The following is a 27,644-nucleotide window of genomic DNA, read 5'->3' on the forward strand; positions in this document are numbered from 1 at the left end:
AGACAATCATCTGGACCCTGCTCCTGCTGGCTGCTTCCAGGGGAGCCAATGCACCTGTGTTGTACTGGTTGGGGCCTGACTCCCAGCAAGGTCCCCTCCCCGCCCCGAAGCTGACTGCATCTTGTTTGTGCAACTCCGTGATGAGCAGAGAGTGAAGACGGGTGACCCGTCACTCTACTAAGGGAAAAGGATCGCTTGCCTCAATCTGCGATTAAATACCTGCTGTAGGAAATTTGGAAAACTGAATTTTCAAATATTTGGGTTGACTATAATTTTTACATATAAATCCTGATATTTCTGACTATAACATGTGCTTTAATAAAGACGATGGTAAGTTGAACCTAATTTTTAAATCTAAAGACTTAGACATCACAAGGAGAATTCCTTTTCCTTTTCTTCTTGTTGTGTTTATATGAGAAGATGGGTGTTAGCTCAACCTTCTGTGGTCATTTCACAGCTTATGTAAATCAAACCATCATGCCGTATGCCCTAAGCTTATAGAGTGATGTATGTCAGTTACTTCTCAATAAAACTGCAAGAAAATCTTCAGACTCAGAGAACAAAGGAGAGGTCCAAGGTTTTCCTCACCACCTGCAGGGCCTAGGCCGCAGCGATGCCTCTCCTTTGGGTGAGAATGGGTGTCCAGAGCTTTGACCAAGGGCCCTGCACCCGGCTCGGCCCTGAACGTCAACTCACTCGGCCCACATCTCTCCTCTGAGAGGCAGCAGTTATAACTGGCCCACTTGTCCAGAGGAGAAAATAGAGCTTGGAGACTCAGGCCAAGGGCATATGCCCCACACATGGTCCCCAGGGGCTCAAATGCAGGCAGACACACAGGGATGCATCCTTGGACCCTCAGCATCTTCCACACCAGTAAACCCCTTTACACACATCCCGGGAGGTCCCGGAACACACATGTGCCGCAGGTGTCACTGGGCACACCAACTGTGCCCACTGTCAGCTGCACCGTCCTTATTTTACTTTCAGATAAATGTATATGTACGTGTACAGACATGAGTCCCGCCTATTCTGTACCCTGTTCTGAGGGATTCCAAGTGATCAGATGCACGGTCGTCTTCTGAACACCAGTGGATGTTCTAGAAAGAGAGGACTGTATTTGAAGATCAACTGCTTTAGAAATCAGAAATCTACACTGCACCTAAAGAAACTGGAAAAAGAACAAACAAAGCCCAAAATCAGTAGAAGGAAGGAAATAAATCAATCAGAGCAGAAATAAATGAAATAGAGACTAAAAAACAAGAGAAAAAAATCAATGAAACCAAGAGCTGCTTCTTTGAGAAGATAAACAAACTTGACAAACCTTTAGCTAGACTCACCAAGAAAAAAAGAGAGAAGGCTCAAATTAAATCAGAAATGAAAGAGGAGAAATTACAATGGACACCTCAGAAATACAAAGGATTACAAGAGAATACTATGAAAAGCTATACGCCAACAAATTGGAGGATCTAGAGGAAACTGATAAATTATTACCCTCATACAACCTTCCAAAGCTGAGTCAAGAAGAAATAGAGAATCTGAATAGACCAATCACCAGTAAGGAGATTGAAACAATAATCAAAAACCTCCCAAAAAGTAAAAGTCCAGGAGCAGACGGCTTCCCTGGTGAATTCTACCAAACATTCAAAGAAGACTGAACACCCATCCTTCTCAAACTCTTCCAAAAAATTGAGGAGAAGGGGAGGTTTTCTAACTCATTCTACGAAGCCAACGTTATCCTGATACCAAAACCAGACAAGGACAACACAAAAAAAGAAAATTACAGACCAATATCACTGATGAACATTGATGCAAAAATCCTCAACAAAATACTAGCAAATCAAATACAACAATACATTAAAAAGATCATACATCATGATCAAATGGGATTCACTCCAGAGATGCAGGGATGGTTCAACACCCGCAAATCAATCAATGTGATATACCACATTAGCAAAAGGAAGAATAGAAATCACATGATCAAAAAAAAAAGAGGGGGCCGCCCTGTGGCCGAGTGGTTAAGTTCTCGCGCTCGCACTTCGTTGGGCCAGGGTTTCACCAGTTTGGATCCTGGGCACAGACATGGCACAGCTCATCGGGCCCTGCTGAGGTGGCATCCCACATGCCACAACTAGAAGAACCCACAACTAAAAATACACAACTATGTACCGGGGGTCTTTGGGGAGAAAAAGGAAAAATAAAATCTTTAAAAAAAGAAACTGTCTCTTTAAAAAAAAAAAGAAAGAAATCAGAAATCTGAGCATCTAAGAGGTGAAGTGACTTGCTCAAGGTCCCAATGCTCATTGGCTGCAGAATCAGAACCAGAACTCAGGTCTTCTGTTTCCTGAAAGGTCTTAGGTTTCTTCTGGTGGCACATCTAGGAGGCTGCCCACGTGATAAGAGTAGACCCTCCGCTTCCCACGGGGCTTCTACCGATTATAAGAGGAAGACGGCGCTATCGAAGAGAAGCAAATCCCAGACTCTGAATCAAACGCAGACGGGAACTCTGCAGACAAGCTGAACCCGGGGAAACGGCTCCTTACCTGAGGCTCTGAAAAGAGTAACCCCGTAACTCCGTGTTCTACCACGGCTGCATTCCCAGGGATGTTCCTCGCCAAAACCGGCACCTCCAAATCCATGGCCTGAAGGATGGAAGAGGAAAGAAGACAGGCTGGGCAGTCATTTTAAGAGCTTCTCTGGCGAGAAGAGCCAACTTGCAGGAGGATAACTTCCTGTGTTAACTGGACCTCTGGCACCTCACAAAAAACACCGCTTGCCAAAATGATACCCAGCCTAAACACTGGGTTTCCAAACTGCATAATGCATTTTAATTACTTACTGTATTTGCAAGTTCCGGAAAACTACACACTGCAGGAGTTTGTCTGACATAATTACTGCCATGTCACAAAGAAGCCCTCTCTCCAAATGTTCATTTGACACCTCTTCAGTGACAGCTTGGAGTATACATTTTTAATTACCATCATTATTTTCCTTAATGAGTGATTTTCTTCCAAGACAAGTGGGATGAAGGCTTTGAGCACCGAGCACGTCTCTCTGGCGTGCAGACGAGAGGAAGAAGGCATGTGATCTAGCATTCCAGTTATTCACCGAGCAGCCTTTCCATTCCCAGAGGTCTGGGGTCAGCCAGCACATGGCACCCTGTAGCCCAGCACAGCCCAACATCGAGACCTCAAAAAGATGCCCGAGAGCACAGCATTCAGGGTGGGCCTCTCCTGCCAGGAAGGCTGCATTTTTCTGGCTCTCTTCTTACACTTTGGGGGAGCTGGACCCAGAAAGGTGAAAGGTCTAGAGTTAGGACACCTCTTTCCAGGTCTATGTCAGACTCCTGCATGGAATCTCCTCTGGCTATTCTACCTCGGCCAATCCAGCTTCTATGTGGCAGGTGCCCTCCGGCAGTAAGAGGGACATCCCTTCACAGCTTGGTGTCGAGGCAGGACTGGCTTCCATGCCCAGCAAACCAATAACCTGGCTTTTACTATACACAAGTATGTTTTAGGTACCATGATTCTGCCTGCGGGATCCAATCTCACATAATAAAAACCTGGTCACACAGGGGTGACATTTGTTTTTCAGAAATGTAACATTACCCAATCCCAGCGGCTTAGTATATTGCAGAGGGAAGTTCTATGACACCAAGGACTTCATATGACATGCAGACTGCCAATGCCCAAGTGCCCAGAGCAGCTGCGACACACAGCAAGCGCTCAGCGAATACTTCGGGAGCAAGTACCCCGGAAGCATCTGTACATAAATTACTAATAAGTCAGTGCTGTTCACACTGTGGTCATCTCATCGCTAGCAGTTGTCTGGGTGGCTCACCTGGTTTTCTGGCTCTCTCCATCTTCCCAGTTCACTTTGAGTTTAAGATTCAGGCCCTAGAAAATGTAGGAGAGCTGGGAACACCCTTCATCTCTGCCCCTCTGACGCTATTCTGTTCCCAGCGTCTGGGAAAGTGGTAGAGCTGGTTTGAACCATGGACCAGAGCCACCCAGTTCATCCCCAGCTGCTTTCCCGAAACAGCGATGAGTCTCTCTCTGTCAGGTTCTCTTGTCGGCGCTTCATGACCATAGAAAGTCTCTAAGTCATGATTTTCCACTTTGATCTTGTAGGGTAACGACTGGGGTCTTTGAGTGTCACTGCACTCAGCAGCAAGGCAACTTAACAGCACAGGTGAAAAGTGGCCGCGACGAGCTCATCTCGATGGAGGGGCACAGTGCTTTACGAACTTACTGGGGGCCACTCGGGTCTGACACACTGCAGGTGCAATCTGGCATGTCGGAAAAGGGCCCAGGGCCAGGAGTCAAGAGCCTTGGCTGCGAGCTGGGGGGTGCTCTGCCCTGGGCTAACACAGTGGGTCTCAACCTCACTGTGATCACAGTCAGTTGGAGGGATGGAGTAAAGTTTCCATGTCTGGGCCCCAACTCCCCCATGCCATCCCACCCCACGACTCTAAGGCGTTGGCCTGGGGCGGGGGGCGGGGAGGCGGGGATCAGGCATTCCCGAAAGTTCCTCACATGATTCTAGTGTACAGCCAGGAGCAAGAACCACTGGGCCAGCAGGTGCACTGACACACAGCACTGGACCTCTTCCTGGGCCCCAATTTTTCATCGGGAATGAGGAACTAAACTTCCCCCTCCAGAGTACATGGAAAGTTCAGATGTTATTTTGCACAAACACCACGGATGTGGTTTGTGGCCGAAGCTGATGAGGACACTGACTATGTGAGTTACAAGGTCATAATATAATTACGGTGCATGAGTCCATAAGGCATGTGTTCGTGCTGTCTGAAGGCTTCTTTCTCTGCTTGTCCAGCTCATTAAACGAGCACAACACACTGAGATCTCATTTCCAGGCATTTGTCGCCCAGCTGCAGAATCCTCCACGTGGATGAGAGCTTCAAGACCATCTCATCTCATCCCACCATCTCATTTGAGAGCAGAGGCTCGGACAGAGGCTGTCGACACTCGGGGCACAGGACTAGCCCTGTTTGCACTTCCTCTCTTCCAGGCGGCCCCTGCAGCATTTTCAAATTCAAATGGTGCATTTATCCACTGAAGGAGGTTAAGCACCTGTGTATTTGTGGAGAACCTGCGGCAGACGCATAGATTGAGAGGAGACAGCTATGGAAATAGGTGTAGAGATAGATAAAGACACAAATGTAGATATATAAAACTAGCGATCCGAGATCACAGAAGCGGCCCATCCTGAGGGATGGCAGAGTTCACCTCCCTGTCTCCAGCAAAGAGGACCTTATCACCCTCCTGTTGCACAGACTCACTTGTGCACAACTCGACCAGCACTCACCACGCACCCCTCATACGTGTCAGGCCACGTGCCCGAGACTTGTCCAGTTGTTGTCCACTCATTCAACGAACATTTGCTACCCACCTGCAGACGGCAAGACTCAGGAGGTTTGGGTGATGGGACCAGGCATTTAAAGGGGAGCCAGAGAGGTGGTATTGTGTAGTAGTCGAGCTTTGCTCGATCCAATTAATATTATTAATTATTAATGGCACTCAGCTAGACTTTGGGGAGGACCCAAGGTTGCAGAGGACACGTTCCTTGCCTTCAAGGAAAACTGCAGTTCAGTAGAAAAGATGAAACACAATCTGGGTTGAGAAGTTGTGAAGGGACCTGAGGGAGAAGATAAGTAAATGTACTCTGATGGTTGTATATTCACAAGAAATTGATTGTGAAATTCCCTCTTTAAAAACAAGCTGTCTTAAAGAAAGCAGACGTCTGAAGAATGAGTAAGAGAATCAAAATGCTATTTCCATATAGCCAAGACATGGTATTAATGACTCTGACACTTGATTCTTAAGTCACTTTCTTAAGGTGTGAAGTCACCTCCTCAAGTCTGAAGTTATCTCTTTAAGAAAGGCAAAGTCCCGGGAGAGGACGATGGTGCGGGGTTGGTCCTTGAAGTGTCTCATGCCCCCGGTGTTGGGCAATGCCACGTGCATCCTCTGTACATGTTCTATTAGTGCGCAGAGAGAGACGAAAGCTGAGTCGGGTGTGAACTTGGAGCAGAGAGTTCAAACCTGGTATTGGGGGCTCCACCTGGGGACTGGGAGTGACAGGTCAGAGTAGGAGGCAGCCAGCACCTGGCTGGGCTCACAGCACTTGATTTCTTTTTCTTGGATGAGCTCTTCGACATTTTTAAACCTTTGTAGCTGGTTCCCCATCTTCAGCAGGGCTGACGAAGGTTTCCAGAGACACTGCCTCAACTCTACCCTGTGGAGCAGGCTGGAGAAACACCCCTGCCAGGCCCCATGCCAAACCAGTAAAGCAGACCCTGAAGGGTGGGCATTGTCTCCTGGATTCACAGTTTTTAAGCTTCCGAGGGAATTCTGATGCACACTCTAGGTGGAAAACCTTTGTGTCCCGATTGTCTTGCACAGACGTTTGCTTGCGTTTCAAGGGCCCTGACTGAGGAATGTGCCCACTACAGTGATCATGGTCTGTTCGCTGGGGCTGTGGTTGGTCTGAGGGTCCCACTGGCAGATCCACACAGTGCATTCGGATCTTACATCATTGGGGTTAGAGTGCTTCTCTGTGGGGATGCCAATGGCATTTTGGGTACAACTCTTTGATGCAAAAGACTGTTCCACATCTTGAAAAAATATATCACATCTCTGCAGTCCCCACGCCTCCAAAGAAAATTCCAGCAGCATCATCCTAACCGTGACAACTCAAAAAGCCCTTCACTGCTCCAAGTAGGAAGAGCCCGGTACCCTCTCCCTCCCCACATACACACTCTGCAACGAGCCAAAGTCAAACGACCCCTAGTCACAGTTGTGCTTGAAAAGCCCTTAAACGAATCTTCAGTCTCTAGAGCCTGGCCTGGAAGCAAAGAGCCCAGGAATTATCTTCTTATTGCTCTTTGCTTTAGAATATGGCCCTCCTTTCCCCTGGGCAATGGAAACTGTGACCCGGAGGGTAGAGTGTGTGTGTGTGTGTGTGTGTGTGTGTGTTCTGGGGGAAAGAGAGCCTAATCACAAAGACTGAGATAACGAAATACTTGTCTTGTATTCTTTTAATTTAACTCTGTGCAGAATTCAACTCCATAACAAGCCCAAACTTGAGACAACGGATTCCTTGCAAGAATGTTCACCCTACTGCCCACACATGCAGCTGAAGTTTGGTTTTTGGAGTTTATCAGTAAGAAATATGTTTTAGCAAACGGGATTTGTATATGCTTCCATGAGAAAATAAAGCTAATTTGGAAAGGTCGAAAGATCCCTTCCCCCAAAGTGACAGCATTCATTCCACGATTAACCACCCTGGTGATGTGAATCGATTCTAATGAGCTGCCCACTCACCACTCCTCTAAAATCAGTTCCATTCAAAACCCTCAGCCCAAAGGTTATTTTGGAGTTTTCAGAAGGAACACAACATCAACATTTTAAGGCAGTCAGAATTGCTAACAGCTGCCTTTCCTTTGAAGTAAATGAGATTTGACAGCAATTCATCTGCGATGAAATGCTGTGTGTGCTACTTATCAAATCATTCCCGAATTCTACTCTACCTTTTCTTAAGACGTTGAGGGGGAAAATGTATATTTACATACAAAGGAGCAATTCAGCAACAGCTCAAGGATTGGTACTGTAAGAATGTCTATTTTTAAAGCTAATATGAAGAGTAAAATGCCTTGCTCCAATGACTGTAGTTGGAAGCTGACTTTAAACCACCATGGAGATTAATGCTAATCATTAAGCTTAGACTGAGGTGTTGACGTCTGGCTGAAGACGAACATGTCACAGATGGACGTGATGTGCTCTGAGAGCATCCCAGCCCTGGAGTCAGAGACGTGGGTGTACAGCTTCTAGTCCCACCCCAACACTTGGTCTCGTCTTTGCTTTTTGCTTTTTTAGATGATGCAACATTTAAAAAAATATTAGGCATACAACATCAGTCATTTCTTGAGGGAGAATTATTTTTGTCCTGCTTTAGTTATTTACCATGTTCTCTGAAACACTAAGGCTCACAAATTGTACCTTTGCCAGTAAATTCAACTAGTGTCCAAAGGAATAAATGGAGATTACAAATACTTATCATAAAATAACAGCATCACTCTAAGTAGACATTGAAATCAGAAACCCACGTAGCGAGAAAGAGAATGTGAAACCTGATTCAAAGCCCTGGAGGACAATGGCCACGCGTTCCCTTTTCTACAGCAGGTTTTATCCCGTGCTCGTCAATCAGTAATTATGCATGTCTGTTGTGTGTGACACGTGTGTTGAGAACTATAAGAGATATCATGGATGCTATAGCTTGCAATTTAACCATATGAAGAAAATGCAATATTGATTGTCAGTTGTGACAGGAGCTAACAGAATCCACCCTTTGCTAAGACCATTCTTCAGAAGGAATCGGGGAGGCAGTGACCTACCAACAAAATAAGAGGAAAATCCTTTTATGTTAGACACACACTGGTGATTACGTCAACTACCAAGAGGCAGTTAAGACGTTCTGGTAAAATACCTCATCCCGTAAAACGCTCAAGTGAAGAGAAGAGATTGCAAGGGGGCTTTGAGGTTAGAATAAGTCATTCTACAGAAGAGCTGACACGGTCAAGCCAGAGCTGGCCCAGAGTTCAAGAGCAGAGGCTTTTTACTCCAGTCTCTCCCGTAAAACACAGATGCCTCGACAATGGACTGCAGAGTTGTGCTGGGATGTGCACGTTTAGCCCCAGTAGATTAAATGATTTTATGGAGCTGAACGCTAGATGAAAAGCTTAGATCTACCCTCATCCCCACCCCCAGGCCCCCACCCCCACTGTGTCTGTAATATGCCCCCCACATCCCCGGCCACATGCTGAACTCCAACCCTTTCTCATCCCCTAAATTCCAGGATTACAAGACATCCTGAAAAGAGGGAGAAGTCAAGAAAAAGCCTTCTTGCAAAACATGCCTCTATCCTAGATCCTGTCTCAACCTTTCATAACCTCAACTGCCTCCCCATTGAAGCTATCTAGTGGGTCAGAGAAGCAATGTTAACCTAGATTTACCTTACTTTGTGGCTGGCAAGGAGAAACGGCAATGAGAAATGAAGCGATATTTTTAAGTCCCAGACAGAACTTAAAAACTACTTTTGAATTCCCAAGGAAACGCTGTCGGGCTCTTTCGGGGTTGAGAAGTGCAGAACTTTATTGACAAAGACGCCTCCTCCATAAACAAGAAAAGGAGTGATGGACGCTTTCCTGTTCCCACTTTCAGGACTCACGTTAGGTAACTACCTCCAGAATGGCAGCTGACATGCCTTCAGAGACGGAGCTGTTCACCACCACGAAGCAACTCTTCATCACTGCGTGGAGATCCCCCTGAGGCATCTCTCCGATCAGGCGCACCCCAGCGGTCCTGAAACAACACGGGGCAGGGAGAGGGTTTCCACGGCTGCCAACTGGACGGGGAGGGGGCTGGGGGAAGGAGATGACAATTTGGGAGAAACACCCTAGCTCGAGTAGGAAGCATTACTGATGAAGGGTTCAGTACAGACAACTATATTGGGTGAGAATCTACCTCCCGTCCCTGACAAGGGAGGGAGGAAGCCTGTTAACACCTCTGCTTTCACTTTGAATGCACGTGATGCAGGCGAACATGCAGCCCAGACCCTGGGAGACAGTCTTTGCAATTTTCTCTGCATGATTTAGAAACCAACCTTTTCCCGAATAACTTTTAAAGACAGTAGCAGAGACAATAATAGACATATAATAAACAGAAAGAAACAGAACTACTAAAATATAATGCAACCAATGTTCCCACCACCCAGAGTTGATAAGATTTTGTGACATAGGTTTTGTCTTGTTTAATTTTTTCATCTAACAATACTGATATTCTTCTCCGTCCCCCACCCTTCTCATGATTTTGACACATATCCTCTCACCTAATTGGTTAAACTTTTACATATGTGCATTCTGCATCCATGAGCAATAAAAAGACACCTTATTATACACAGGGAACAAATCAGTACTTCCCAGCCCCCTTTGCAGGCAGGGTGGCCAGTGAGGCGAAGGCAGGGATGGTGAGGAAATCACCTAAAAGGGGGCTGACCCAAATGGGAGATGATCCTTCTGAGCCTCACCCTCGCCCTTTCCCCTCTCCTCACTTAAAATGCAGAATGTGATGGATGGAGCCCTACAGCCACCTTGTCACCTTAAGGATGGAGGCCACAGGTGAGGGACAGCTGGACAGAGAGATAGGAGCCCAAGTCCCTGAGTCTCACCTGGTCCTGGACTAACGACGCCAGATTTGTCTATGGGAACAATTAAGCCCCAGAGTGTTTAAGCCAGTGTTGTTGGGTCTCTGTTACTGGCAGATGAATGCAATTTATAACAAATACTCCGACAAATTGCTCTCCAAAAGGCGGTGGCAACTCCCGCCCTCACCAGCAGAGTATGAGAGGGGTGTGGTTTTCCTCTACCCTTCCAAACCCTTGGTCTTTTAAGTCTTTTCAGTTTTTGCCAATCAGCAAAAATTATGATCTCAAGGTGGTTTTCACTGGCGTTTCCCTGAACTAGCGAGCTGGACATCTTTTCACCAGCGTGTCCACTCTGCCGCTCACTAGGGAATTGCTCACGCTCCCGGTACATCCATTTCCTAGCCTGTGAGTGGGGAAAGGGACAGTGCGAGGCTCTCATGAGCTCCCGGGGAGATGAACTGAGTCTGTGAAGTGCTCGGGCAGCGCCTGGGACACGCGGAGTCCTGGACAAACAGGGGACTGAGTTACTGGTGGCACACTAGGTTTCCTCTCCTGCAAAACACCTGTTCGCTAGGTACACTTACCTCCTTACTTTAGCTTTTACTTCCCTTGTAAACACTGGATCAACCTGAAAAGAGACAAAAATAGATTTTAGGAGAAGCCTGAAATGAGCCTAAGTCTCAAGAGAATGGCTTATCCTGGCAGCAGAGCTCCGAACAGCTCAGAAGGAAGAAACCAAATCAAATAAGAAACGAGTCCAGCTACTACACAATAACAATAAGGAACATAGAAAGACTTGAGAGAAGGGTCAAAGAAATATACATATGCTCCTGTCTGCTGTTTGGCCTGCAAGGTAAGAGCCTAGTCAAATCTCAGAGCCCTTACCCAACTCAAGTCCTGAAACAAGTCATTTATAGCCACAGGATAATCTGACACCAACACATCAGCGAAAGGTCTGCTTAATTCCTTACAGCGGTGGATTTAGTCATAAAATCTCTGAGGCAGAATGAGTTGGAACCCTTGGTAGATCTAAGACAAAGGAACTGACAGAATTAAAATTTTATTTTTATCCAGGAGCCTTCCCAGAAACACAGTTCTAAAGCCAAGGGCACGTCTATGAGCTGATGCATGAATAAACAAAATGTGGTCCCTCCATACGATGGAATATTACTCAGCCACAAAAAGGAAGGCAGCACTGACACCTGCTACAACATGGATGAAGCTTGAAAACATTATGCTAAGTGAAAGAAGCCAGACAGAAAGGACCACATATTATGGATTCCGTTTACATGAAATGTCCAGAATAGGCAAATCCATTGAGAAAGTAGATTAGTGGTTGCCAGGGTCTAGGGGGTGGAGAGAATGGGGAGTGACTGCTAATGGGTATGGGGTTTCTTCTGGGGTGACAAAATGTTCCAGAATTAAACAGGGGTGATGGTTGCAAAACATTGTGAATATACTAAAACACTCCAGATTATATACTTTAAAATGGTGACTTTTATGGCATACGAATTACATCTTAATTTAAAAAAAGCCAAGTATAACTTTTCAATGAGTCACAACCTAGTATTCTTGAGTCTGGATTTTACTCCTGTTTCACATCTGGAGGGAATGTGTCCTTTGGAACAGGGACTGTGTTTTGTCCTCTTGCATCCCTGGAGATTGATATGTTTGTTGAATTAATGCAAAAATTAAAGGCAATGTTTTCAAGCTGATCTGCTATACCCACATTTTTCACTCCGCATGTTTTGGGGTTTTTTTCCTGCTTTTCTCCCCAAATTCCCCAAGTACATAGTTGTATATTTTAGTTGTGGGTCCTTCTAGTTGTGACTCCACATGTTTTTAAGCAAACATGTAGATGTCTGCTTAACAGATGTGGACAATGTCTACATCATATGTAGATGTGCAGAGGCAGGAGGATGTACCAAGATGGTAGAGACTGAGCGGGCTCTGGACAGACCACCAGGGTCAAATCCCCCATGTCCCTCACCAGCCACGTGACCTGCATATGTCAGTGGAGCTCCCTGGACCTGGGCTTCCTCATCTTTGAAACGAGAATAACAATGGCGGCTTGGGATCGGTGAGAGGACCAAACATAATCAGCCCTTAGAACTGCGCCCGAGACACAGCAACCGCTATACGAGTAACAGAAAAAGACTGCTAATTATCAAAGCCCTTCTAGAAAGCACAATGGGACCTGCAGATGGCACCACCAACAAACATATCTATAAGCTAAATCTCAAATGTTCACCTTCCCAATGACACTGCTCAGCTTCTCAACAATCCGGAGTTGAGAGTTAAAGAGAAAGGAGCTTGGATGCCCAGAAGCGATCACCGTACTCAGTGAGGAACCCCCCTCACTCCTGACCGTCCGAGAGCTCACCGCAATGCTCTCAGTGCAGTGACCTCTCCTCAGCTGCGTTCACTTACCAGGTACCACAGGGTCTCGAGGCGAGCTCCCTGCCTCTCACAGGGCTCCCACAAGCCTGCTTAGGACGAAGCTGCCGCATATATTTATCACTTCTGGTTCATCCAACTGCAAACTCCCCCTCAAAACAACCAACAGACAATGGTTTTGCCCCCACTGCCCTCCACTGGGTTATTAACAACAAACACAATTTTAAAAGAACGGATAAAACATTCTTGAATTTATGCAAGTGTAACACAAAATTCTAAACATTTCTTCAAAGACACAGGCGGGTGAAGGTGTAAACGCGTTTCACTAATACAGCGTCTGCCGGCTCGTCCTGTCGTTTCTCCTGATGAGCCGGAGGAGAAAGCAGATTCCATCTCTATCCTCATTTACACTTCACCAGTAGAGATAGGAACTGCACACCAGGTCGGTGTAAGGAATATGACAATATCCCCATAGTTTACCAGGCTAACCGAAATAATGTTGCATTTTCCAGAAACTTTATTTCGGTTTCTTTGGGGAAAGAAATGCTTCATATGAGTGTGTGTATGTGTGTGTGTGTGTGTGTGAAAAACCTCACATCCTCCAGATCACTGGCATGACTGAGATTTCTCCCAAAGGCCGGGGAGTGGGGAGCTCATTTACATCCTTGAGGTCACCACATGACTTTGAAGGTCAACGCAGCAAATGTGGATGCATAAGGAAAATTGAAATTATCCCTAGAGTTTTTTTTATAGTTTAATGCATTTTAACAGCAAACTTATAGGAACTTCACAGAAGACAGACAACATTAAACATACGCACTTGCACGCAAGACAACTCGGGAAAGTATATTAAATGGCTGGAATCCACTGTACGATAAAGATTCAGCAAACACCATTTAGATGTTGTCAATAAGAAATTTAGTTGTTTTAAGAAAATCCAAATGCTGGCATTACGCAGAAAGTTTTAACAGGTTTCTTTATAATTGTTACGAAATTCAGGGGCTGAACCTTGCTTGCTGAAACATTGTGATCTGCATTGGTGCCTTACGTCCCTGCTTTTATATTAAAAATTCACATACAAATGAAGATGGAAACACTGCCAATATTTGATTTCTGTCTCCTATTTTTCCACTCTCAATCAGATACTTAGGTTCCTTTTGACCCCATAGGGGAAAAACAATCTAATGTTTGGAACTACTAGTAACAAAAAGAAGATAATTTTTTTTGAGGATGAAATGTTTCCCATCCTGGTGGAGTCTGAAGCACACTCTCTGTGTATGCGGCGTGCTGACGGGATGTCAGTGGCATCATCTGTACGCCTTTGGCACAGACAGCACACAGGCGGACGTCTTCACGAAGGACAACCAGAAGGCCCTCACTTGCCTCCTGCAAAGCACCAAGGGCTGCGCTGTGGAAGCGCAAATCTGTTTGGAAGTCCTGAGCAATTTCTCACACCACATGCTGGGAGGGAAGTCTGTGGATGAGAAGTTCAGTGGCCTTCTGACAACGTCTCTTTTCAGGGAGCGCCCCGCGCAGGCCTATAGTGATGAGGTTCCTTTGCCCTCCAGCTGGGGATGCACTCTTGCAGCCTGGTGCTTCACGACGGGCTGACTGGCGGCAATGGGCTCTAGGAGCCACGGTTAGAGACCTCCTTACCCAGCTCCCTTCTCCTTCGTGGAGCTCAGGGACCTAGAGGCAGGGCCAGGGTTAGAGAGGGACACATGGGGGTGGCAAACACAATTCTTTAACGAATAAACTCACAGCTATGCACGATTCATCATTTACTGCTGTTGTTAGCAGTCAATATTCCCTCGCCACTAACTCTGGGCCTGACCTACGCTAAGTCCTAGCTATGCCAACAATCCTGCCGTCATGATTCCCACAGAAGACAAGAGGACACGGAAGCTCAGAGACCTGGGGTAACTTAGCCAGGATCACACAGCTAGAAAAGTGCTGGGTCAGGATCCGAATTTGGGCAGTCTGATGCGAAACTGAATTCTTAAAACCATGCTCTCCTGCCTCCCTGGTTTCTATTGGAGAGTTTTATTAAATAGTTCATGAAAAGCCAATGTGGATTAGGGAATACCCACCTGCTCACCTGTTTACTTACTCATTATCTCCAGTCTACCCATTTCCCACCTGGCTCCTAATTGTATGCCATTCTCTCCACCAGGAATGTCACCTTCTGCCCTAAAGCTGCTCATCCCCCAAGGCACAGGCAAATGCCACCTTCCTGAGAAACCTTCCCGCCACCCAAACCAGAAGGAGCATCTCCTCCCCAAACTCCACCACCTCCTAACAAACATGGGCCCGCCTTTTTTGACACGTGTCCACCTCGTCTCCTGACATGTCTCCAGGTCCCTCCCAAGGCCGTGACAGGGCCCTGCGTGCAGTTCTATGCTCCATAATATTGGCTAAATGACTGATTTCCAACCCACCCCACTCTTGCGTTTCCCATTTCTTATTCTTTTTTTTAAACTATCCTAAACAACTAAGTTACATGAGAACCCTAACGTCTTACATGAAAACATAGCTGGTCTCATGGAAGCCTTCTTTTGGCTCTACATACTAATGTTCAAATTCACCTTTGACTTATGATCATTTTTAGTTAGAAATTCCTCTTGTTTTAAATTTTATTAGCACACTTCTGCTCTCATGATTAACTATTTAGGGGAAAACAATTTATCAAGGAAGAAAAATGAAATTTTACAAGACCACTGAAATACTTCATACCTTAACATTTCATTGGAGGCTTCACAGCAACTTTCAAGTCAAAAGTACCAACTGCATTAAACTTTCCCGGGTTTACCTTCCACATCAGTGCCTTTTCAAATCTCTTAGTGAAGCCAAGTGGAACAAAACACAAGATAAAGAAAAACAGAACGGTAGATATTTCTATTTAATGAAAGCACATGTTATGAAATTTTAAAAAGCAAAAAGCATTGCAAGCAGCAAAAAAAAAAAAAACACCTCATTTCCTCCTTCTCAGCTTATTTATTTTCAAGTAAAATATACTGTTTCAACTCCCAGGCTTAAGGAACATAATCTTCGATATGAGAAGTTACTGTGGAAAGTCATTAAGCTGTCATGCTCAAACCAAATGTTCATAGCCCACTCCTTATCAAAGAGTACCAGCAAAGGCACCCATTCCAGACCCCCTGCGAGCAGAAGCCACATGCTTTGCTGAAATGGTTGAACTGAGAGATCAAAGAAGTTTTAATAGAAAACCAAAGCCAGATCAAACCATCCTGCAGCTAAAACAGAATCCAGCATGTCAACGCAGAAAGCAAACATCAGCAGGAAACGATCTTATTTAACACTCATGAGGTATTGCCAGTGCACTCGGGACTGCTGGCTCACTTAGTCCTCGCAGCAAACTCTGAGGCAGGTGGCATTTTCTTAGTCATGTCCACTTTACAAATGGGGAAACTGAGGCACAGAGTAGCAAAGTGCACCTAGCTCACTGACTCCAGAGTCCCTGCATGAAATGGCTCTACTGCGCAGTCATGCAGGACCAGCCTTTGCACCATACGGATGACGCCATCTGGTCCAAAGGTGTTGACGAACTCGTCAGCAGGTAGCAGCAAGGAATGGTTATGTTAATTTCATGCGGGACTGAGACTCCGCTTCTTAAAATGCTCTTGCTAAGAATTACCACAAAAATAAACATATGTATGACATCTAAAAGATAAAACATACCCAGCATCAATGATTTTTTTTAAGCATTCTAAGAATGTTCACTCTACAGTTTTAAAAATGTTTGGAAGGGGCCGGCCCTGTGGTCAAGTGGTTAAGTTCACGTGTTCCGCTTCGGTGGCCCAGGGTTTCGCTGGTTCAGATCCTGGGCTCAGACATGGCACCATTCATCAGGCCACACTGAGGCAGCATCCCACATGCCACAACTAGAAGAGCCCACAACTAAAAATATATAACTATGTACTGGGGGGCTTTGGGAGAAAAAGGAAAAATAAAAAAAAAAAATCTTAAAAAAAAATGTTTGGTAGACAAACACCGATTAAAAAGCAGAGTGATGATATTCAAAAGAAAAGTGTGGTACCTCCTTCTGGGCTGGGCCACAGGGAAGGGTGGGAGCACATGTGAATGCTCTGTGCACCCCAGCCACGAACTTCCCTTTGCTGACAGACATGCCTCGGGCTCGTAATCATTTGTGTGTGTCTGTCTTCCTAACTGGACCGCATGTTCCACACAGGCAGGGGCCACGTCTGTTCTGTTTATGGGGCTGTACATCCACATGCCTATAACACAGTGACACTCAGTAAGCACTTCCTGAAGGAATGAATAAGGAAGTAAATAACATCACATATGTGTATATACACATACATACATAAGTAAGCCTACGTACATATACATACAGTCACATGCCACATAACGACGTTTCCATCAACAACGGGCCACATATATGACAGTGGTCCCATAACATTTGTACCATATAGCCTAGGTGTGTAATGGGCTAAACCATCTAGGTTTCTGTAAGTATTGCAGCGTAGGAAGAAATTTTCCTCTATTTCTCTATTTCCTCTAAGTTCTTCTGACTGGTCTGAGAATTAAATTGACATGAGGCAAATTAACAGGAGGAAAACAAGGAAAAATTTAATAACATCTAAACATGGGAGAAACCCAGGAAAACTGAGTAACTCCCCAAAATGGCTGAAGCCCTCACCATAAATACCATCCTCAGCTAAAGACAAAAGAAGGTGTTGGGGGTGGGGAGAGTCAGGCACTTCAGGGGGAAGGAAGACAACTCGCAGGTGGGAGAAAAGGGGCAAACACTTGGAAAACAAGTGTTTGTCTGGCCACACAGAAACAGAAGAACACAGAACGGAGCCAACAAACAGGCTTTTCTAGGTCCCTCCCTGTCCGCCACCCAGTTCATGTGACGCTAAGGTGACACTCGCTTCCTGAGACAGGTTTTTTTCACCTGAATTCTTTTAGGCCGTTAAGAGGAGGCTAATAAGAAAAACTTTCTGGGTCTTTCGTTTCTTAAAAATAAGCAGCCTAAAATAATCCTCATGTTAAAGAGACACATTTTGGGGTGGCGAATTTTGTTCGCCTTCAGGGCACTCTATGATGTTGACACAATGACGAAATTGCCGAACGATGCATTTCTCAGAACGCATCCCCATTGTTCTGGATGCGTGACTGCATATATATAACAATATACATATTGTTCATATAAATGAACAAGCAACAAATAAAGATACCCCAGCCTCCTACTGACACGCCTCTCACAACGTCTGCCATATGGCACCATGTCCATAAAGGATGAAGCATTAGAGGGTTGCCTGATGCAGTTTCCCCAGCTGAGCACAACTTCCACTGCGAAGACAGCGTTCTTCCCATTTCCCTGGAGGAAAAGCACCCATTAGATGCCAGGGGCCAAAGACAATGGCCATATTCTTCCTATTGATTGCCCTACCAAAGCATTCAGTGCTTGTTTGATCATTAATGAAAACCAACCAGGTATTCCACGCGTGCCACGAACACCTATTTCTTCTTTGACTATTCGGCATCCGTTTGCCCCCTCCTGCCAGAGCCCTGCTTCCTCTGGGGTTCTTCCTCACCTCCCCCCGACTGGGTACTGTCTGGTCAAAGCAGATTGGGATGCCTGGACTTCTCCTTACAAAAGGACAGCATATGACCCAAGCTGCACCGTGGACCTTGAGGGGAATGATCCAGAGACTAAGAAATGGGTGGAGTTCATTTCCCCCAGGAGTGGTGCCTTGAAGGAAAGGTTTCTGGCTAAGACTTCCCGGCCTCTGGAATTTCTTGGTTCTTGACGAAATCCAAACCTGGTCTTCAGTCTCCCCAACAACTCTCTTGTGGTCTTCTAATAAATGTCCTTCGGCTCAAGTTGGTCTGATGCGTGTAGCCAAGGGCACTGCCTGAGCTGTGGTTTCTTCCTTGGGGTCTCCTGCAAGACCGGGCTCCGTGGAGAGAAATGACAGAGGGAATCACTGCTGAATGCTCTGTAATTATCCCCTAGCAACGGACTGTGTGCTTTTTCAAGACATACTAACTAATGGCGTCAAGGCAAGGCTGTACTGAGAGGCAGCGCACACGACCTGGAAAAGCCGCAGCCTCCAGAAGGGTACGATTTACACCGAGTTTATTCCATCCTTGGGCTTTGCAGTGGACGAGAAAGAAGTGGATGAGAGAAGACAGGACTCACATCGGATGTCAAAAATAATGGTGGGGCTGGCCCCGTGGCTGAGTGGTTAAGCTCACGCGCTCCGCTGCAGGCGGCCCAGTGTTTCGTTGGTTCGAATCCTGGGCGCGGACATGGCACTGCTCATCAAACCATGCTGAAGCAGCGTCCCACATGCCACAACTAGAAGGACCCACAACGAAGAATATACAACTATGTACCAGGATTTGGGGAGAAAAAGGAAAAAATAAAATCTTAAAAAAAAATGGTAATATTTGGGGTGTTCAATCTGTTATATGAGATATTCATTAAAATATGAATTTTAATGTGACAGGATTTGATCTTGAACCCACTTCTAAAATCCATTTCCAAATTACCAGCATATTAACCCATAACATTGTAGTAAATGTTCAAATTCAAGTGTAAAATCTTTTTAGACTCCTCCTAGTTCTGTATTCAGAAGTGATGTTAAACTGAATCCTTGACTGAAAATTGGCAGATGTGTGGCAATCTTCCAATGATGGTGGGGAGCTGGTTTAAATCCAGGAGTCAGCAGAAACAGATCTGACAAGGTCACGCCTGAGCCAGGCCGAGATTTGGGGTGAGAACTCACCAAGGAAACAGCCAATTCTCTGGTTCAAAGAGGGAATATGTTTAGAGGGGTCACACACACACACACACACACACACACCACACCACACACACACACATCATCCAGTGTGGCCCAAGTCAGAGTTTTCCACACTTCAGATTATGAAGTGGATCATGAAATCAATTTGGGGGTAAAAAAATAAACATTCTTCTAATGATATAAAAGATAGACCAGAATAGCATAACAAGCATGGCATAAAACAGTCTTTAAAAACATATCAGAGTGCATGAATGGCATGAATTAAAAGTATTGCTGGGGCCAGCTGGGTGGCGTAGTGGTTGAGTTTGTGCATTCTGCTTCAGCGCCCGGAGTTCGTGGGTTTGGATCCCAGGAATGGACCTATACACCGTTCATCAAGCCATGCGGTGGCAGCATCCCACATACAAAATAGAGGGAGACTGGCACAGATGTTAGCTCAGGGACAAAGTTCCCCAAGCAAAAAGAGGAAGACTGGCAACAGGTATTAGCTCAGGCCAGTCTTCCTCACCAAAAAAAAAAAAGTATTGCTTAATGAAGCTCATTTCTGGTGTGAGTACATGTGTGTGGTGTGTATGTGAGTGTGTATGGTGGGTCACTACGTAAATGTGCTGGAGTTGGCTCCAGCTGCTCACAAGGGCCACTGTGCACACCCACACCCCTCCTCAGCCCTGTGCTCAGGGACATCGCCTGATGACTTGGGCTCAGCCATGGTAGACGCTTTCACATCATGAAAATAAGCAAAGAGGGCTTCAGGAAATAGGGCTCCTGCCTCCCCAACAAGAAACGGTTGTTCAACATTTACCAGCACTCCATTGGCTGTGGTTAAAAAAGCAAATAAAACCTAAAGGCACCAGCCTCTGTGAGGGTCACGAACGCGTCTGGACGTGTCCGTTTCTGAGGGGCAGAGGGAAGCAGGAAGCCAACACGCTGTTCGAAGGAGTTTGTGACTAATTGGATTCAGTGCTGCCTTGGACATTTAGAAACTCAAATGACCGTCTGCTCAGATGACGTCAAGGTTTCTGTGGAGGTGGCTTTGTTTCCCCTTATATTTGATAAAGAGTTTTTAGGAGGCTGGCACATTACTGAAAGTTTGTGTCCCCCCAACATTCAAATGTTGAAATCCTAACCACCACTGCGATGGAATTAGGAGGTAGAGCCTCTGGGGGTGCTTAGGCTACGACGGTGGAACCCTCATCAATGGCATTAGTGTTCTTATCAAGAGACCCCACAGAGCTCCCTTGTCCCCGCCACATGTGCACACAGGGAGAAAGCATCCACCACGAGCCAGGAAGTGGTCCTCACAAGAACCCAGCCATGCCGGCCCCCTGATCTCGGACTTCCAGCCTCAGAACTGTGAGAAATAGATTTCTGTTGTGCATAAGCCACCCGGTCTGCGGTATTTTGTGACAGCAGCCAGAAGGGACCGAGAGAGACCTAACCAGGCAGATCCAAAGCCTTCGCTCTGCGCTCGGTTCCGTGCGGGGTGAGAAGACGGCTGCACCTCTGCAGGCAGATTCAGATGGAAGACACCATCTCTCCCGTCAGTGGAGGAGAACGCGAGCAAACCCTAGGAGGGCTGCAGCCGACGTGTGGACGTGGCGCAGTGCCAGGTGCATACAACTGGTTTTGCTAAGTGGCAAATTTGCAAGCAAAGAACGCATTTCCCCATTTCCTAGAGGGGTTTTAATTATGGATGGTGGAGTGCCCTGTGGAAGAAGTGCCTTAGAATTATTATTAATTCATGGCAATGAACTGAGGACTAGTGGCTCTCAGATCATGGTCCTTCACAGCCCTGCACTGAGCTCTCTCCTCGCTGCTCTTTTCTCTCATTCATATTCAATCGTGACTTTGTGCTCTTTGCTCCCCCCAAGCAAATGACCTCCTTAGCTGCAGATGCAGTTCCAGGATCGTCCCAGGGGTCTCAGGGATGGCAATCTAGTGGGCTAGAGGGTTCTAGGGGACCAGTCCTGGACCTGTGCTTGCCTAGCGAGCATCCTGTCCTCAGGTGTCTTGTAGGTTTATTAGACAAGATGGAAATGGGGAGGAGAGGCCACTGGAAATTATGGAAGCACGAAAGCTTCCCCGGACGTGCCTTTCTGTGGTCACTGTAAACGGCCTTGCCCTCCCCAGCTCCAAATCGCCCTCTGCTCCCTAATCCTGCAGTGTCAAGTCCTGGTCAATCCCTCATGGGGCAAAGTCACGACAGGCCTTGCTCTAAACCATTTAGGACTACCTCCTTCCAGAAATTAACAAAAGAAAACACAGAGACGCATTTTGTAGGTCCTACAAGGCCAACATCAAGAGGGTGTGTGTGGATGTGTGCGTGTGTGCATGTACACACATGGGTGTGTTTATTTAATTAGTTCCCAGCACCCAAAAATAAACGCATTTGGGGGCTGGCTGGGTGGCGCAGCGGTAAAGTTCGCACGTTCCGCTTCGGCGGCCCGGGGTTCGCCGTTCGGATCCCGGGTGTGAACATGGCACCGCTTGGCACGCCATGCTGTGATAGGCATCCCACATATAAAGTAGAGGAAGATGGGCACGGATGTTAGCTCAGGGCCAGTCTTCCTCAGCAAAAAGAAGAGGATTGGCAGCAGATGTTAGCTCAGGGCTAATCTTTCTCAAAAAAATTTTTACATAAACCACGTTTCTCACACATACACACACAGACTCTCTGGATTGGTGGTTCTCTCAGAAAGTTGACAAGGGGGCCTGCATCTCTGAATGCAGCTGCTGCAGCTGAATCCTGCTCCCCGCACTATCATTCCACAGTTTGCCACAGCCTCTGCCCTCTCCTACTGTCTTCCAACCTGGAGCCTGAGTAACAAGTTTCCTTGCAGTGAAATTAGGAAAAAAGAGAAACATTTTTTACATTCATTGTTCTTTCAAAAGTAAGCAAGCAAAGGGACAGAAAGTGACACGTTCCAAAAACAAATGGTAGAAAAGACATCTTTCCTCGGGTAGTGAAAAACATTCCTAATTGTTTAATATAAAAAACAAAACAGGGGCCGGCCCCGTGGCCGAGTGGTTAAGTTCACGCTCCACTTCAGCAGCCCGGGGTTTCGCCGGTTCAGATCCTCAGTGTGGACATGGCACCGCTCATCAAGCCATGCTGAGGCGACGACCCGCATAGTGCAACCAGAGGCACTCACAACTAGAATACACAACTATATACTGGAGGGCTTTGGGGTGGAGAAGAAAAAAAAAAAGAAGACTGGCAACAGATGTCAGCTCAGGTGCCAATCTTAAGGAAAAATAAATTAAAAACAAAAATATCAGTGTCTCTTCTAAAAGACTACGACTTCCGAAGCCTTCATGAGACAACGGGCACCTGTGTCCTTCATCTGTGACTGAGTTAAAGATGAGGATTCCAGGTAAACCCAGGAAAGCGCGACTTGTTCCAGGAGCGCCCTCTCCTCCTCCGACCTCTGCACCAGCTCACGCGCTTCCTGGCTCTCTCTGTCTCTGGGAGGGGACTTCCGGCACATGTTTAGTGCTAGACACGTGTTTCCAAGGCTGCCGCCTCTCTCCAGATTCCTTAAAAAGAAACACCACCCAGAAAACGTCAAACGAGGAATCAGATCACCTTCAGTTTGGAGTTTTGAATGGTTTTCTCCATCAGGCCTGTTCTTTTTCGTGTCTCTTCCACCACACACACTAACACTTCATAAAAATTTTCCCAAACTTTGGCTATTTGCGTGCACTCTCACAATTTGTCACATCTGCGTACCATCTGTACTGTTGCTTATTTAATACTTCTTGTGAAGACAATTCAATTTATTCTTAAAGGAAATTTTCATCGTCAGAAAGCCAGTATCACACGCCATAAGTAGAACGCAACCATCAAAATAAAAACAACGAAAAAGAAAGCCACATTACTAAATTCTTTCTAGGTGATGGCTGCTGCCAGCCCTCAGCTCTAAGACCGAGGCGTTCTCTCCCGGTTAACAAGAATTTAGCACCAAACTAAAACCTCTTTCAATCATGATCTTCAAATGGAAGGATGGAAAGAGAATTAAAATAATAAAAAAATAATAATAATAACTTCGCCACTATGGGACTTAGTATTAATTAGTGCACCAGGAATTATCTTATCACCAAAAGGCTGGCCCTGAGTGTGTGTGAGCCTGTGTAACGTGTGTGTGTGCACGTGTGTGTGTGTGTGTGTTACCAAACAACCCAAACGGGGTGCTTCATTTCCCATGTGACAGGCAATGAGGCCACAGATTCCAGCCCTTGCTATTTGTATTAGGTTAGGTGGCCTTTTTCTAGGCCAACATATTATTTCCACAGGTCTTCCAGAAGCCTGAGAAAAGCTTCAGACTCCCACCGCATGCTTTGTGGGTCCCCAGGGAACCGGAAACCTGCGTAAGGAAGAATCACACAACATGAGCCCCGAGTCGTGTGGAACTCCACTCCCCGACGAGTTCACCCACGGTCCTCTCACAGAGGTGAGTGACACAGTGAAGTCGTGCACGCACCTAACACCCACACACTCAACTCTCCCCACTGGGCAAAGGTGGGAAAGGAAGCCGAGAGTGGCTCCCGTGGGGCTGGCACAGTGCGGCCCTGGAGCACATGCCCCATGAAGGAGGGAGCTCTTCCCGCCATGCTGCGTCCAATCCAGCTGGAAACGCTAAGCCCGTTTCGTTTTCCAAACCACCTGGAGAAAGTCAAAGTTCATGTTCATGAGATGACCAGTGTCAGCACAGCTTCTCTGAACCTGAGCGCGCGGCCCAGAGGTGGAAGACGCATGCGCTTGACCCGTAGTGATGAGGAGAAGCGCCAACATCCGGGCAGCCACTGCAGGAGAGGCGGGACCTCCATGCCATTCCCCGGGCCATTCCCAGCCCACCGCCACGGACAGGCACCGCGTCTCCCCAGCAGACTGTGCTTCTCGCGCTTATACACACTTACTGCCCATAGCACCTGGCTCCTAAACGCACGCCAATTACTTAATCTGTGCTCCATTGAAAACACGGCTCTGTGTTTGTTGTTGAGCCATTTGGGGGAGTTTCAAAGACAATTTGGACCACACATAGTGTTTGCCTCATGCTGGACCACACACATTTTGCCTTATGCGCCACCTAGACGAACTTTTGCTTTGTATGACTTTCTCTTTACATGACTCCTCTGTATTCCCCTAATAATTTATTAGTTATCCTTTGTAGGAGTGAATTAATTGCAAAGATTTGTGCGTCATAATCTTGAACCTTGGTCTAGTTTTTATTTTTAAAAAGGCCAACAGACTTCATTTACTTAAAAAGGAAAGAAAATTTTGGTTAGAAGAACAATATAAACTAATTTGAGAAAAATACATAAAAAGTATCAAGAGGAAAGCAGAGAAGAGATAAATGTTTACGGCAAGTCAACTCACCTCGGGGCCGACAATGACCAGGTAAACGTTGGGCTCTTCCTGATGCCATTCTTGGGAAGAAAAAAGAAAAAAAAACTTTAAAAACGAAAATGGTTTAAGTCACAGCTGAAAATACAACTACGTTTAATACAAATTACTCCATAAGACAAATTATTTCATATCATTTTGCTTTCATCCACATTAGTCAAATTTAACTATATTTATTTAAAATGTAAATATTTGACATTTTATGCTTTTAAATAAATTTTTTTTCTAGAATGTTACACCTTATCAAGTTTCGTTATTAGATAACCAGGACTAACATGCTTCCACAAATGAATCTGGGCTTCAGAACGTGCTGAAGAGTAAGAGCCCAGACTAACTTAAGCAAAGCAATAAAACTCCAAATGCAGCCTACAAATTGGCATGTGTAAAGCATCTTCAGATAAAACTATTTTAGCCTTACAATTATTCACTACTTTTATAATTTCCTCAGAAGCTGAGGGCAAGGAAAGTAGAAAACAATTGAAATGACTCCACAGCGCTATTATTTTTCTGGTTGTTGCCAAAGTAACCATCTAGAAACAGTTCTGCTAATGTGCAAAGTGTGCGAAGATAAAATTCAAAATCTTAAAGAGAGAAATGCAAAGACATGTGCCCCGCCCGTAAACAGAGGGTGACCTGAGAAACATACCTGAGAACACATCCACCACATAGAGAGGGTCTTTCACTTGTCTGAGTCCGCATATCAGGAGAAACACGTGTAAATTATCAGCACTTTGGTTAATCTCTGCAACGGAAGAGTTCAGGATGTTCTCAGGGGAGAGGACTCGAAGGGTAACACAGCATCCACGACCCCAGACACAGCTCAGGGCCCGCGGGGCCTCAGACTTCTCAGCCAGCTGTTCCCACTCCTGACCGTTGTATTCGTTTCCCTGCATGAACGAACATTCTCTCTTGATGGGTAAACCTGAGTGAGCCCAGCCTCGTAAACGTAAATGTGCCTCTGCTGCGGTGAGGAAGGATGGGGCAGAGGACTGAATCAGTTATCACCGACGTGTGAGCCAGAGGTCCTGGAAAACATTTAGACCCAATTCCACCCACGAAGACTATTTTCTTGATGAAACTGGAAAGATGGTTTATACATTAATGTACTCCTGATTCCATACATGTATACATAGGTACCCACATTTACAGTATACCTGCCCAGAGACAGACAGAAGGGTTTAGTTTTGCCATAGTGAAAGCTGTAACATAAGACTAGTTGTGGAAGACGGCCACGTTCTTTGTGGCACCTCCCACCCAGAGGTGGAATCAATTTCTCCACCCCTAGACTCCCCTCCTAGTCTCCACACCAGACTGGGTGAGAAAGTGAGGTCAGGAGACAAGCCATTCTCTTTAATGAATGATGAAAGTTGAAGAATACCTTTAAAGATAGGAAGGCCAGGTCCATCCCTACAGTACTACGCAAGAACATCAATTAATGCTAAGACCAATATGAGTTCGATGAGAACAAAAATTAAAAGTGCCTTCTCAAAAATGACTTATTAATTAATTTCAAAGGAAACACAACATCTGTACATGTACCCACTTAACCAAGGTAGGAAACCTCAGCCCAGTGCACATGGGTTTGTGTTTACACACACACGCACACACACAGTTTACATATTAAAGAAAAATCACCAGTAATGAAAGAAGCTGACATTATGTGTCTCCAGACGTGACACATTGAAAAGGATACAAAATCACTTCAACCATCATCATCATCATGTGCATGAGCTATCTCTTCAAATATACAAGAAGAGGAAAAGAAGGAAGGTGGAAGGAGAAAAAGCATGAAAGGGAAAACCAAAGAAGAAAAACCCAAAGAAGGGGAAAGTTGAGAATCGTTATTACTGAATTGAAAAAAAGGGCATACAAAAACAAAACAGAAACACAGAGATGGCGTCCAGAGAAGATATCCAAAGAAAGCATCATTGTAAGAAACTATGTGATGTCTCGGCAAAAAGCCTCCACTTAATTCCTTATTTCTGCTATGTGACAGTATAGATGGAAATTATTTTGCTCCTCGACTTCGATTTGACACATTAGCTGCCCAGAATAGCAGGTGCAGAAGACTGTTGGCCTTCCAGTCAGGTGAAGCTGGAAAAAAGTGGCCCTGCCCCAACCCCAGGACCCCTGGGAAAGACAGCCCTGGGAAGAGAATCCTCTATAATTCACAACACGGGTCTTCAACTGCTGACTGGACCTACAGTAAGATACACATGTTATATTGCAATCCCTACACAGGGGTTATGCATTTATCCACAGAGTTTATACATAGTTTCCAAAAAAGAAATTAGCCTTGCTACAGATGAGGTCTTTGACAGTTTTTTGTTCTATTTCATTTCATATTGTTAAAAGTGCTGGTCCCCAACTCACTAAACTGATTTTGAGGCCCCTGCCCTACCAGACCTGGAGGGAGAGGGAGCTGATCGCAGTCCCCTGCCGCTCCCCTCGCGGTCTTCCTGGGTTGGAGACTGGATGTCATGGGAATTTAGGAAACTAAATAAGAGAACGACAGAGCAGAGGACTAAATGCTTTGTCTTATTCTAGGATTTTAAGAAAACAAAATGCAGAGACAGCAATTGGGTTCTAGTTGCTTATATGCACTTCTCACATATAGAAATATCATTTTCAAGGAAATAAAGACAATAGTTGACAAATCCTGATGGAAGAACCGCATGCTCAGCCCCTCGCACTGAGGCACCAGCTCTCATTCATCAGTTCCAGGCTCCCTTCGACCATGGCCAGCCTCGGGGAAAGTAGTCTGTTCACTGTTCGATTTTCAAAAGGAACTAAAACAGGTGCTCTGTGGGTTTGGAGGGGAGGCAAGT

At 45.8% G+C, this 27,644-nt stretch overlaps 1 protein-coding gene and 1 long non-coding RNA gene across 3 annotated transcripts in view; both read right to left on the minus strand.

The window, feature by feature from the left end:
• GLT1D1 (glycosyltransferase 1 domain containing 1) overlaps positions 1-27,644 on the minus strand; it is a 99,494-nt gene that overhangs the window by 15,629 nt on the left and 56,221 nt on the right. Inside the window, exons 7-11 of one of the 2 annotated variants that reach the window (XM_046641257.1) lie at positions 25,463-25,558; positions 24,790-24,839; positions 10,803-10,846; positions 9,257-9,377; positions 2,541-2,639 (exon numbers count right to left, since the gene is read on the minus strand). In XM_046641257.1, the coding sequence (XP_046497213.1) occupies positions 2,541-2,639; positions 9,257-9,377; positions 10,803-10,846; positions 24,790-24,839; positions 25,463-25,558 (410 nt within the window). The remainder of the gene's footprint in view (positions 1-2,540; positions 2,640-9,256; positions 9,378-10,802; positions 10,847-24,789; positions 24,840-25,462; positions 25,559-27,644) is intronic. The other variant, XM_046641258.1, reaches the window with a different exon arrangement.
• On the minus strand, positions 13,339-17,039 carry LOC124227337 (uncharacterized). The gene is made up of 3 exons (XR_006885456.1): positions 16,673-17,039; positions 15,349-15,451; positions 13,339-14,304 (listed from the first exon to the last, which is right to left on the minus strand). It is a non-coding gene; the product is annotated as an uncharacterized LOC124227337 (long non-coding RNA).

Source organism: Equus quagga, chromosome 15 (assembly GCF_021613505.1).
Source record: "Equus quagga isolate Etosha38 chromosome 15, UCLA_HA_Equagga_1.0, whole genome shotgun sequence".
Lineage (NCBI taxonomy): Eukaryota > Metazoa > Chordata > Mammalia > Perissodactyla > Equidae > Equus > Equus quagga.